Source organism: Sipha flava, unplaced genomic scaffold (assembly GCF_003268045.1).
Source record: "Sipha flava isolate LNK unplaced genomic scaffold, YSA_version1 100_pilon_pilon, whole genome shotgun sequence".
Lineage (NCBI taxonomy): Eukaryota > Metazoa > Arthropoda > Insecta > Hemiptera > Aphididae > Sipha > Sipha flava.
In genome coordinates this window covers 573,245-586,348 of record NW_020271714.1, presented here as the reverse complement: position 1 = coordinate 586,348, position 13,104 = coordinate 573,245, and the positions used below count along the sequence as shown (strand labels likewise).

General features: G+C 29.1%; 2 protein-coding genes across 6 annotated transcripts in view; one reads left to right on the top strand and one right to left on the bottom strand.

Moving 5' to 3' along the window:
• Positions 1-3,634: 3,634 nt before the first annotated feature.
• On the bottom strand, positions 3,635-7,411 carry LOC112680152 (WD repeat domain phosphoinositide-interacting protein 3). Of its 3 annotated transcripts, none has more exons than XM_025550169.1 (8): positions 7,145-7,411; positions 6,841-7,057; positions 4,875-5,051; positions 4,624-4,806; positions 4,371-4,561; positions 4,185-4,270; positions 3,894-4,114; positions 3,705-3,820 (listed from the first exon to the last, which is right to left on the bottom strand). In XM_025550169.1, the coding sequence occupies exons 2-8, from the start codon at positions 6,905-6,907 to the stop codon at positions 3,705-3,707; spliced, it is 1,041 nt and encodes a 346-aa protein (XP_025405954.1). In that variant the 5' UTR covers positions 6,908-7,057; positions 7,145-7,411. The 3 variants fall into 3 exon arrangements, with proteins under 3 accessions (XP_025405970.1, XP_025405954.1, XP_025405963.1); XM_025550178.1 differs by having other exon boundaries at positions 6,841-6,995; XM_025550185.1 differs by having other exon boundaries at positions 3,635-3,820; positions 6,841-7,411.
• A 257-nt stretch (positions 7,412-7,668) lies between these two features.
• The window catches only part of LOC112680137 (probable multidrug resistance-associated protein lethal(2)03659), a 55,046-nt gene continuing 49,610 nt past the window's right edge, over positions 7,669-13,104 (top strand). Inside the window, exon 1 of one of the 3 annotated variants that reach the window (XM_025550157.1) lies at positions 7,669-8,333. The gene's annotated coding sequence lies outside the window, so the exon portion shown is untranslated. The remainder of the gene's footprint in view (positions 8,334-13,104) is intronic. The other 2 variants (XM_025550153.1, XM_025550148.1) reach the window with 2 other exon arrangements.

Below are 13,104 nucleotides of genomic sequence, written 5' to 3'. Positions count from 1 at the left end.
CCATTGTGTTTGATACCGTTTTGTATTTAAATATAAATTATTTTATTGCTATTTATTCTCAGATTTTGTTTTATTTACAGCATGGTTTATTCATTAATTAATTTTTACATAATCCATCAATTGTTATAATTGAAAAATATTATTGTAAAATTATAATTTACTTACATTTTAATTTTTAATGATCATTGTATTTGGTTGATCAGATTTCTAAAGATAATGTGATAATAGTCTAATCAACCATTCTTTTAAGCTCTCTATTTTGTTATGACATATATGTTTAAGTTTCTTTTTTTTGTTACTGCAAGCATTTAAAATTACCTATTATTGTTACCTATTGTACAGGTCAAACTATTTTTAAATGTCCAATATTTGCTTTTTGTAATATGTTAAGCAGATAAGCTCAATAAATTTAATAGTTAATATAAAACCAATAATATATTTCTGTGTATATTTTATTTCATCCATCAATATGATTTATTTATGTTCTACAATGTATTAAAAACTATTATTTGTGGTTTCAGAGTTTTCATGTTAAATTAGTAGGTATATACTCACTGATAATTTATGTGTAAGAATATATTTTATGATTTTAAACCTTTTCTTCATGGGTATTTATTTCAATTATTTATTCTTTATAATAAAATATGAATCTTTTCAGAGAATGATAATGAAGAAAAATCTGGAGACACAATGTTAACCAAAAGTGCATTTTGCATTTATGAATGTATAGCAAAAATAACAAATATATTATAAATTCAGTGCAAATATTTGGGAATTGGAGCTTAAATAAAATAAAAGTGTATTTCACCAAATATGAAGCATTTTGTTATATAATATATTAAATTAATTTAAATGTTATTTACGTTTTGTACTCAAATAAATTCGTGAAAATATTTATCACAAATTTTAGGTATCTTTTTTCTTAATATTTAAAAACATAAGCAATTCAAATTTAGTCTCCTTGGCCATCAGTGCTAATCTTGATATAATTTTGTGTACTATTTGTTCAATAATCAGGAAAAATATTTAAAATAGTTATGTTATTACTTTTAAATAGGTACATACACTATGTCAGTTGTATTTAAACATTAAAAAACAAACACAAGACAATAACTACAGCATAATTGAGCAGACTAAAGACGAAGGATTTCAAGAAACTTGAGGTAGGTACATGATATGTTATAATATGACTCATTCAACAATTTAAACTTATTAGTTATTATGTTAAAATCTGTTTAATCATAAAAATACATACATTTAAATTAATTAATACCTAACTTGTATTAACTTCTCCGGGGGCGAGATAACGTCAAATATCAAGCCGCCGGACCGGGAATCGAATCCGGGCTTCTCGCTTGCCAGGCGATTACATTACAACTAAGCTACCCGACTGCATAGACCTAAGTCGTTATAATCTCTCCAATTAACGGGAGTTTACATTCGACCATTCTGGCTTACATCATAACGTCTTAGGTTTATGTGGTCGGGTAACTTAGTGGTAGAGCAACTGCCCGGTAAGCAAGAGGTTCGGGTTCGATTCCCAGTCCGTCGGGCTTGATATTTAACGTTATATCGCCTCCGAAGAAGTTAACACTTGTTTTTGTTATCAAAGCGTGGCAACTTCTGTGGTATTAATTCAGTAGCATAGTTACTGTTGGGGCCATTGCCTCTGGGCGCCAAATTGTTGTAGGGCGCTGATGACCGATGAAATATTGTCAAAAAAAAATAAATATAAATAAATATAAGAGTTAAATCATAACTGTGTCTTGCATTATGAGTAATTATGACTGCAATATAGGTAGGGGAGAATGGGGAAAAAATTAACATGGATCAATTAGAAAAATTGCAACATTATTTATTTCTGAACAAAAAAAACTTAAAACAACTTTTTCAGATGTACATATTGATATTTTTTTTAACATTATCTGTTATTACAGCGACTTCTGAAAAGACTTTTTTAAAGTTGAAAATGATTAAAAACTATTTAAGAAGCTCAATAAGTTAAAAACGTCTTAGCGATTCAGTCCTCTTAAGTATTAAAACTTAATGTGTACACTCAATTAATTTTTATACACTATTGATATATTTTTTGATCAAAAATCAAGGAAAAATAATTTTTCTTTACCTACATAATAATTAAAGGTACATATTGTGAAGCAAAAAAAAAAATTTAAATTATTATTAATAATATTTTAATGTAATAGAGAATTATATATACATAATACTTATCATTAAAATATTTGTATAATAGCTATAATATGAAAAAAAGACATTTTGATATTCTAATATTAAGCTAATTTATATAAATATGTAATGGGCATATTGTTATTAAATATTATTATATTAATAACAGAGTGGTTTATTTAGCTAATATTAAGCACATATACCTATTATAATATTCTCTGATTTATGGTGACTAACACACATGAAAAAATCATTTAATACCTATCTATTTACCTAAGAGGTGTATTTTCTTAAGGGGCAAAATAGTATTATTTGACCCCCAGGTAATTTAGACTATAGCTATGCCACTGTATTAATTATGACATAAAAATTGTTTTCTATTTATTTTATTTAAAACATTTGATCTTTTAAGTATAACATTTTGAAGACTAGATAATATTATACTAAAAATATTAAAAACTACAAAAATAATACAGCTAAATCAAAATATAATCTAACATAGCTTATATTATTGTTTTTACACAATTTTATTTTCTATTTATTGTTTATACTTAACCTGATGTGCTTGATAAAATCTTACGGTCCAATCGAGTTGAAACCTTATTTCATGTTATCATACAATGGAATACATTTTTAATAATTATGCAACATATACCTGTATTTAATTTTTAAGATAATCTTGTATATTTTTAAATAAATTAAAATATAAAAAAAAAAAAATGGAAGAAATCCAAGTTAAAAAAATCAAGAACAAATATAATTTTACATCTGTAGTCTGCAATTTAATTTAATCACATCTAGATAGTGCACTATTTTATGCATTTCCCGATAATAACAGCATAAAATAAAAGTTATTATAAGATCATGTCATGGTCATTATTGCAGTAAAAAAATGTAGTACATCACTTATAAACAACTTATTTTTTAATATACTTGAATCATTATTTAATGTATTCACGTAATTATTATCATTGTAAACCGGAACATTCAGTAGATATCAGTTTTTTTTTTTTTTAACAATTGTCCTTGTAGTTCAAATAATCAATTGTAGTATTAAATACAGATAATATAATTGTATGACTTGCAGAATAAAAATATTATACACGGCTACCATTTGCACAGCCACAAAACCAGTTTCAGTTTACTTATGTCCAAAATAGGAATAAAGTTATTCAATTATATAATTAATAAAAATGTAACTATTCATTATGGTTCTATTTTCTTATCTATAAATAGTAAATACATAAATATTTGAAATACATTATTTTCGTAAAAATAAAGAAGTGCATGTATTTATAAGGGTCAAAATATGTCTTTTATTTTTATTCATTATTTTTTATCACAATAAATATTAAACAATTTCAATCATACATAATATTGAGAATAAAAATACATTTTAAATTAATTTTATTTAAATAAAATTAACAATCAAAGAAATTAAATAATACTCTTAATAAAACGATATGGAATATGATACCTAACAACAAATGAATAGTTATAGACAATAATAAAATATAACATCAACTAATAAGGTTATTATCATTTGTTATTTCTAGAAATTGAGCACAAATATCTCTCCAACATTCACCTTTTTGATTGAACACAAACTTGTAGTAGTTTCCGTCAGCACAAATAACTGAAAAATGTAATAACCTTTAATGTGATTAAATGTTTTAATAAGAAATAAATAAAAAAAATTAAACTTTTACCTATGATACAATTGTTTTCTGATCCAAATGCGCAAACACACTGTGGTCCATTAGGTACTTGAAACTTACAAAAGCTCCAACTGGAACTGAAGTATTTTGGTAGGAAATTGGATGCTAAACTAGATTGTTTATTTAAACTTTGGTCTTCTAATGCAAATATATGAATGGTTCCGTGATCGCTAGCCACACACATCATAGTTGAATCTGCATTGAAGTTAATGCTATGAAAAAATAAACAAGAAGTCTAAAACACTTACTTCATAGCAAATTAGATAGAATAATAAGACTCACCAATAAATTTGAGCAGTATTGGTACCTCTTCGAAATTCATATAACATGATTCCGGATTTTGTATCAAACACTCTTATTAAAGTTCCCTAAAATTATTGAAATAAGTAATTAGGATTCAATAATTATTTTTAATAGGCATTCATTAGTTATACTAAAAATAAATGGTTAGTTTTAAATTAAAATTACTCTTTCAGATGCAGTAGCTAATCTTGTACCCTGTAAATTAAGAGCTATACATCCTAAAAGTGTTTCGTGTGCAGCTATGTCTAAAGGTGGTTTATCTGTGTCCGCCAGATCTACTAGTTGAACATGCCCTGTCTTTCGTCCAGGAAATGCTAATAAAGAATTATTGCTATTTGGGCACAACATACACAAACCTGAAAAACGTATGTTTTAGTTGCATGTCTCAATATGTATGCTAATTTGAAAATATTTATACCTTTTGGATTTGCATGTGTTTCAAATACATGTAACTGCTGTGGAGTTTGTGTGAATGTGTATACTTTAATGACTCCTTCAAGCACAACAACTATTCGATCTCTTCTTAGCCGGACGCATAGCACGTGTGTGTTGAACTCCAACGTAATTACAGAATCTTTTTTCAGATCATCCCAGATAACAACTGTGGGCAAAATAACCTCACAAATGAAAACGTTGATGGGTATATTTTGTGTGCAACTGAGGTTGTACCTCTGTTTGTAGGATATTTTGGTGATATACCTCCACCAACCATTGCCAAATAGTTACACCTAAATAACATCTCTACAAAGGCAAGGCCACCATCAGGAAAATCTTGACGCACTTTTTCTTTCAAGGGGTCACAGTTATAAACTCTAAAACCTTTATCCATTCCACAAGCAAAACATCCTAAAAATATAATTACACTTAATTAATAATTAATTCTTTGATAACAAAATAAAAGTAAATAAATATAACAGTAACAAGTATTAACTGAAATAAATAGGTATGAGTGCTTCTATTAATATAAAAATAAATATTTATGTATTTTTATATAATTAGGTAATATAATACTTAAAAAATAAAAGTATTTTTAACGCATAAAAATTGTATAATAGACTTATCTTTTTAGATTTTATAAAAATGTTATGGTTATATTACTACATAAGTAGTAATTACAGAAAAAAAATTATGTTGTTGAGTTATTCTTGAGTATCAGTGGATACATTGGCATATGAATATGTCTTTTATACAGAATTCAAATATGTAAAATGCAGTTTCCATAATAAAAATTTGGTTATCACGGTTAATTCATAGTATCAACCAATCCAATTTTATAAAAATACAATGATTTTATTATAGCTATCAAATTATAATTTCACTTGTTTATTATTTTCACTCAATGAGTATAACATCCGGCATGATATTCTGAACATTTTAGAATCTTTCAGTAATAAGATATGGCTATGTCAATATATATATATATAATCTATGCAAAATTGTATAAATAACAAAACTACTGTACTAACTAATATATATAATATACATACTATTAAAGTAATTACTATAACAAATTTATGATATTGCAGTTATAAAATTTAAATTCTAGTCTTTATTTTTTCTTTCAAGTTATAATTTATAAGTTTTACAAGTATGTACCTAAATGGAAAATTTTAAAAACTGATTAAATGACAAACTTTAAAGTCTTAGCACCTAATTTATATATTTAATTTAATTAAAACTATTAATTAATGGATATTGAATAAGATTAAGATATTAAGTTCTTCATAAAGTCTGTACATTTTAACATCACAATCTGTAATTTTTTTTTAGTTAGTATGTTTGCCCAATTAGATTATTTATTATTTACTATACATAAACACAAATACATAATTAATTTGTATGACTAACTGAAATAAAAGTAAGCACAATCATTAAATATTTGATGTTTTAAACCATTTTAAAATATAAAATATGCAATGAAAACATTTGAGTAATTTCAAACTGTATGTTGATCATTGTATAACTAAAAGTTATCATAGTTTTTAATCACTATCATGACCTAATTTTATTTTAACAGTATTATTGACTTAACACATTTTATTTATTTTAATTAGATCATAGCTCACTTGATTTTAGTCATACCATACAATATAATCAATAATAGATTTTAATTGATTATATTTTTATTTAATTTATAAAGTGCCAAGCTTTTTGAGATTGATCCTTAAAAATGAAAATTATAATGAAATCATATACAACCATTATGCATTGTGAATTTATGTAAAGATAGATTCAGGTTTTGATATTTCTATGTTCACTAAGGAAAAATAGCAATAGACGGGATTCTAATTATTATGACTACTTCAACATTTTAAAAATCAATTATATGCATTTTTTGGGCTGAAAAGCTCATTGCTCATTATAGGTTAACCTAGTAGTAATTAATTAAATATACTATTAAATAATTGTATATTTAATTAATGTATCAAGTATGTTGGTAGCAATACACATAATAATGTTTTACTTATATAATTACAGAAGTATTTATAGTTACTTGATATAAAATCAAAAATGTTATAAATATGTAGGATCAATATGCATTATTTAACTTTTAAATAGATATGTGTTACAATCTCATGCAATTTCAGAACTAAAAAAATAATCATAATTTCTGAAAACAATAAATCTCAATTACCTTGGTCTTGATTGAAGCCAGCGAATAACAGTCCGTTGCCATGGGGATTGGTCCTACCGACGTTCATCCTTTCGTTCACATCAGATAGCACAGATACGAGCTTTTATTATTACTGCTGAAAGTCTATGGACACCTATCGGTGTGCGCAACGAACACTAGATTTTGAATAAAGCATTGTCACTGAGTAGAAACGAGAAAACCAGAAAATATCGACTGACTGATATAAACAATATTATAATAGAAGAGACGAAAATGAAAACCAGTCTTAGAGATATATTTTATTATGCAGCAGAATGGTACCTACTCTCCAATCGAAATTGATTTCTTAAAAATAATACGTCGAGTCTGTAGTCAAGAAATCTCGTATCAGCAAATTATGTCCGTGGACAAGACAAAAATTACTCGAGGAAAGGCTTGGTTTCCAATCGTTGTTATTGTTCTCCTATTTCGTGCATACGAAATTTCGTTTTTTAACACGTCGCGTTTATCTCTCCACCGCCGTCGTTATCAACGTGATACCACCATCAGAACAACGTTGCGCAAACACCGTCGTATACCGTCTATTGGCACCTCTGGAATATCAGCTGTTCGTCTGCTCCGTGAGGATCGTCAAACCCAATCGGCAGGAGATAATAATAATAAATTGATTATTAATATTTTAATTTTTTTTTCATTTCGTTCTTTATGTTCAACTATTCACTCACACAATGTTCCTTAATGGAACTTCCATCCCACGCACAACCACGGTCAAAGCTACCGCAGTTCTCGGTTTATGTCAGACCTATGATTATTATTATAATTATTTTATAAAGAATAATTTAGTAAAATTATTATTATTATTATTTTTATTCCTAAACAGCCGGCAACCAACTAATCGTCTTACCAACGCGGTCGTGCCTAGCGAGGCGGTTCATTCAGTCGTCCGTGCTTTTGTTGTTGTTCGTCCCCCTACCCCGATGGTCGACGTACCCGAGGCCGGTTTAGTTCGTCGCTCCGTCATTCGTCATTTCGTTGTAACGAACTAACTTCGTTGTTAGTCGTGATCGGCTTGTCTATCAGTTTGCGTTTGCGCGAGCTCGGGCGCGGTAGTCCTTTAATTGTTTGTTCATTATTTATTTTTTTCTCTTCGTAATATTATCGCGTGTTTCGAAAACCAGTGACCGGGTCGTTGTTTTTACCGTGCCGTTAGTTATACAGCAGTATTTCGTTCGATATTAGAAATTATTCATCTGAACAACCATAATAATAATAATTATTAATCGTTGGCCGTTTAGATTGTTATACATCGCGACCATGGCTCGTTTTCCGTCCGAACACCCGCAGCCATCGAGTTATTGACCCAACATATGCTGCGCATCCTTTACGAAATCGGAAATACGGGCTCCCGTCGTAGAGTGCTATCTAAATCTCATTGTATGCAACACATGGTCTACAACGGCAACGAAAACAACTGAAACAGATTGTCATCATTGTCTCTATATAACAGAACGGCGGTGCGTATAGTAATAATATCCGTATTGAGTGTGTTGTGTGCTGTGTGCATTGTAATTATATTATAACGCATAAGCGCGTTGCGACATATTGGTGTATTTAATTATCATATCATTGTATTAAACAAGGCTAATGAGATTTTAGTACCAACAATTACTAAAAAAATCATTTGAAACAACCGCACCTTTATTATAAAAAAGAGCCATATCTTGTGTAAAAATGTGTTAACATAATATTTGAAAAAATCCATACTTTTTTTAATCATTATTTTTTCAAATACGGTCTCGAACTCTAGAGACATCACGAGGGACGTGATCAGGTGCAAGGACGAAACATATCGTGATTAATTATAGCATAATATGGCATGGAATAACCGATTTTCCAAAGTCCCGGGTTTCAAATACATAATTTACTATGAGGAATTCGATGAAATTTTTACAGTTCAAGATCTATATACATTTAAGTACTTCCTATGCGTCTGAACTGCAATTGACTTCGGGTATATGCATGCAATACTAACATAACCAATATTTAAAATTAAAATTACTTATTATAATTTTTTTATTCTCGTGTAAAATTTTAAACGGCTATCATTTAATCATTTTCCGGGTAATTTTATTTTATTTAATTAAATTATAAAATTCTAATCCGTTTTTAGTACCTATAAAAAAGGGCATTGTTGATACATTATAATATACTTCTATAGCATTACTTCGATATTTCATTTTTTGTCTCTGGGATTCGTCCTGCACGCGTGCAATGTATATTGTATTATAGAAATATAGAGGAACATCCCAGTTTCTTTTTTTACTATATTCGGTTAAGTATTTTTTTATTGCCAAGGTCTAGAGACGATTTTGGCACCGCCGTCGTCCGGCTGGGTGTGATTATTAGTATTATATATAGGTGCATTTTATGCGCGCGCTGTGCACTGACAGAAGGAAAAACGATTTTTGAATTCGAGCCACCAGTGTTTAAACATAGCATCGAATGTCCTCGATTTGACGGCGGGACCGGCTCTGAAGTGTCACGTAATCATATTTTATTTTTGATGTGTTTACACCTCGGTTTACATACATTCATCTCTTCACCTTCTTCAGAGCATTGCTCACCCATAACCGGTGCTATTTGTTGCTTTCATGCGTGAGCAGGGGGACGCTGGAATGAACTTGAACATGCTGCTATTCTTGATTTTAGTGTAAGTTTATTCCGAGGTTCATTAAATTAAAATATAGGAATCCTAATTTTGAATTTATAAGTATATATCCGAGCTTATATCTCTTTAATGAAATGATTATTAAAATCTACATTGTAGACATTATTGTGACATTAATTCACACATTTTGTGACGAGCCTACGACAATTTCCTATGTATACATAATAATCAAAATCAAAGGAGTACTCGCACTGCTAGCTTTAATATTGCAATTCTAAATTTACAGTATAGTATAGTAAATCCTCTCTAAAGCGAAATCACAAGGACCAACATATTTTTCCGTTATAAAGAGGATGAAATAAAAATTGAAGGTCTTAAAATCTATTTATGTATTTAATAATTAAAATTCAATTTGTGGATTATATATAGCATTATTAAAGAATATAAGAACATTTATATTTTATGATCACATATCTGCGTTAAAATAACGCAACCATTGATCCATAATCTCAATTGTAATGCATGATTTTTTATTACATTTCTATGTGACTGGTAATCAAGAAACATCTTAAAACATCGTAGTTTTTAGATTTGTCTTTAACCAAGGGTTTCCTAATTTCCCCAGTCATATTCCACACATGAGCCACTGTTAAGCGATCCTTTGCTTGTTTCCTCCAACACGTGACTCATGCTTTATAACTAGGGTTCGGGACTTATTGCACACAAATTGTAGGAAATATGCATGCACATATGCACTCATAATAACCGAAATATGCTCAAAAATATGCAACTGAATATTTTTTAAATGCCAATTAAAAATTTGATTTAGACAATTTTTTGTAATTAGTTATTTTTGACAACACTAACACTATCAATATTTATTACTGAAGTGAATGTTCGATTTCGTTTTCTCCTACAATGAAAATTTTTTCTCCAAACTCGGTGATATATTGTCTAATACGTTCGTTATTTTCGGCATCTTTAAAATTACGAGAGCTACAAAAATAACGATTTTAAAAGCCACGACGCACGAAAACAAACGGAATTCTTATTTTCCTTTTACAAAGTATTACTCTTAAACGATTTACGATAAGTCAATAATTTATCGTCGATAAACGATAGTATTCGCAGGAATAATTAAGTATTTCCTTAGTTGCTAAATCCAGTTAATAATATTATCTCATCTTTATTAATAAACCGAGCTATACGAAGAAACAATTACTTATTACGAGTGATTAGGTATATTGAATAACGTATGAAAGTAAAAAATAAATAAAGTTAACCTTTAAAATAAATGTATTTAACATAAAACAAAAACTGCGTAAATATGCTATAAATAACAATTAAACTGCCAAAATTTGTCAAATATGCATTTTGCTCAGAAAACGGCAAAATATGCGAAAATATGTAATTAAAATTTTTGTATTTCAATCTGTTATGACTTAAAACAAATTTAAATCTTACTTGGACTATTCTGCGGTCATTATTAATCAATATGCAAATGCAACAAGTCCCGAACCCTATTTATAACTTAGTGACTTAGTAAGAATATCTTAAAAAAAGAAATTATTTCGTCTGCATTGTATACGATTTGTTTCATATCTAGCAATAAGTCAAGATTTTTCATTTCCACTCCTCCATAGTTTCTACAAATGATAGTCGACACTGTGCTATAGGTAAATGCAGTGGCGTACTTAGACCTGAACTTGGGGGGGGGTTAATTTTTAAATTAACATATTGGATGGCGTGACACCTGAACATAAAAAAAACATATCGTACATTTTAATAAATTATTAATTTTTATTTATGATATTTTTTTCATTGACATGTCATAATAAAATATATATTGAAGTCTAAAATAACTTAACTTACTACTTTTACTTTTACTTTACTTACTTTTTTTTTTTTGAACTTAAAATGTTGTATTTTTATTTCACGGACACGGCTGAAACGACAGGTGGTGCCCGAACACCCATGGCCCCTCTAAATCCGCCCCTGTACGGAGTGTTCCCGTGAATATTTATATTTAAAATACACAGTAGAATAGTTCAATTTTAGAGCTCAATAGTAATAATAATAATTATATTAGGTATATTATAATAACAATAGTCTTATCTGAACTAATTTAATTTATTTCCGATTCTGATATGTTATAATTTGGTTCGTTGCTCGTCGTTGGATCATGCTGGTTCCTACTTTCTACGTCAAGTTTAGGTTTTTTTATTATCCACTTATCCATTGTTAATATACTTAATTTTTTTTAACACAAATACACAATTGTTCGTATGTAATTAAATGATTAAAATGATTATAATAATTTATTAACTATCTAATAAAGTTTAAAATAATATGCATTTATGAAAAACGACATTTGAACAACGTACTTGTAGTTTCGTTCGTCACTAAATAACAATAAATTGACCAAATATGGTTATCGTCACGGTCGCGGCGGTCGCCGATGACGATTATCCAATAAAAATAATAATAATTGTGAAATAATCGCTACAAATGGTTCAGTGGTAGACCTAAAGCCGCGTCCAGACCAAGAAACATTTGTCGCAAACATGTGTTATCGACAATGTTGTAGACAAAAATTAGAATTGTTTCTAAAATTTGTCACCGACAATTGTGTCGGCGATATTATCGCTGAATGAATTGACTCATGAATTGACTCATCCAGACCGGTCAAATTCTGTCGATAAACATTTAGTAAATGCATCATATTTTATTTATTTATTTGGTTTTCGTTTAGTTTTGCCTCATCCGCCTTTACGTAGTGCATATTTTTATTTTATTTTATTATTATTTTTACTCTTATAAATTATATTATATTAAACTCTCCAGATAGACCAATGTCATCACGTTTAAGATCAGTCATTAAATCATTACCACTATATTTTTGCTATGTCTAACTAGGATGAACTCAATATTTCTTTTTGGAAGCCCTTCTTGCTTCTAAACTAAAAATTACACAAGCATATGCGGCAATCGCCACGTCATTCTCGTTCTACATTTTGTCCAAGATTAAACGTTTATCAAATATATTGCTTTGATGTGGACGCGCTTGTTTTTAAATTTTATCGGTGACATTTAAAGAAACATTTTGTCACCGACATTGGAGACAAAGTCGGCGACAAATGTTTCATGGTCTGGTGTAGTAAACATGTGCCACGGTAATACCACAGATTAAATAATGCCTTGTTTACACGTGACGAGTACTCGGCCTAGTACTCGGCCCAGTAAAATGATCGAGCGAGTGAATAGAAACCGTTTCTATTCACTCGGCCGAGCGACTACCGCTACTGCCAAAATTAACCGTACTCGGCGTGTATAAACCGCCAACCGAGTAGATCGTGTAGTGAACTCATGTGTCACTCGGCCAAACAAATAAAATACGTGTAAACGCTGATTCGGTCAATTTCGGTATTAGACCGAACAACATAACGAGTAACATAACGGCCGAGTACTCGTCACGTGTAAACAAGACATAAATGATATTTTATTTAATCTGTGGTAATACATGAAAACGACGATAACGATTGTCGATTACAGATTAAAGTGGCTAACACATTAGGTGATTAATCGCGCAAAATAAAATACGTTTTAAGATGACTATA

Excerpts from the sequence above, each read along its gene's own strand:
- LOC112680152 (XM_025550185.1), bottom strand. The coding sequence starts at position 6,907 with ATGAACGTCGGTAGGACCAATCCCCATGGCAACGGACTGTTATTCGCT. Across the intron at positions 4,271-4,370 it reads TAGCTACTGCATCTGAAAGA|GGAACTTTAATAAGAGTGTT; the intron begins GTAATTTTAATT and ends CAATAATTTTAG. Across the intron at positions 4,115-4,184 it reads AATACTGCTCAAATTTATTG|CATTAACTTCAATGCAGATT; the intron begins GTGAGTCTTATT and ends ATTTTTTCATAG.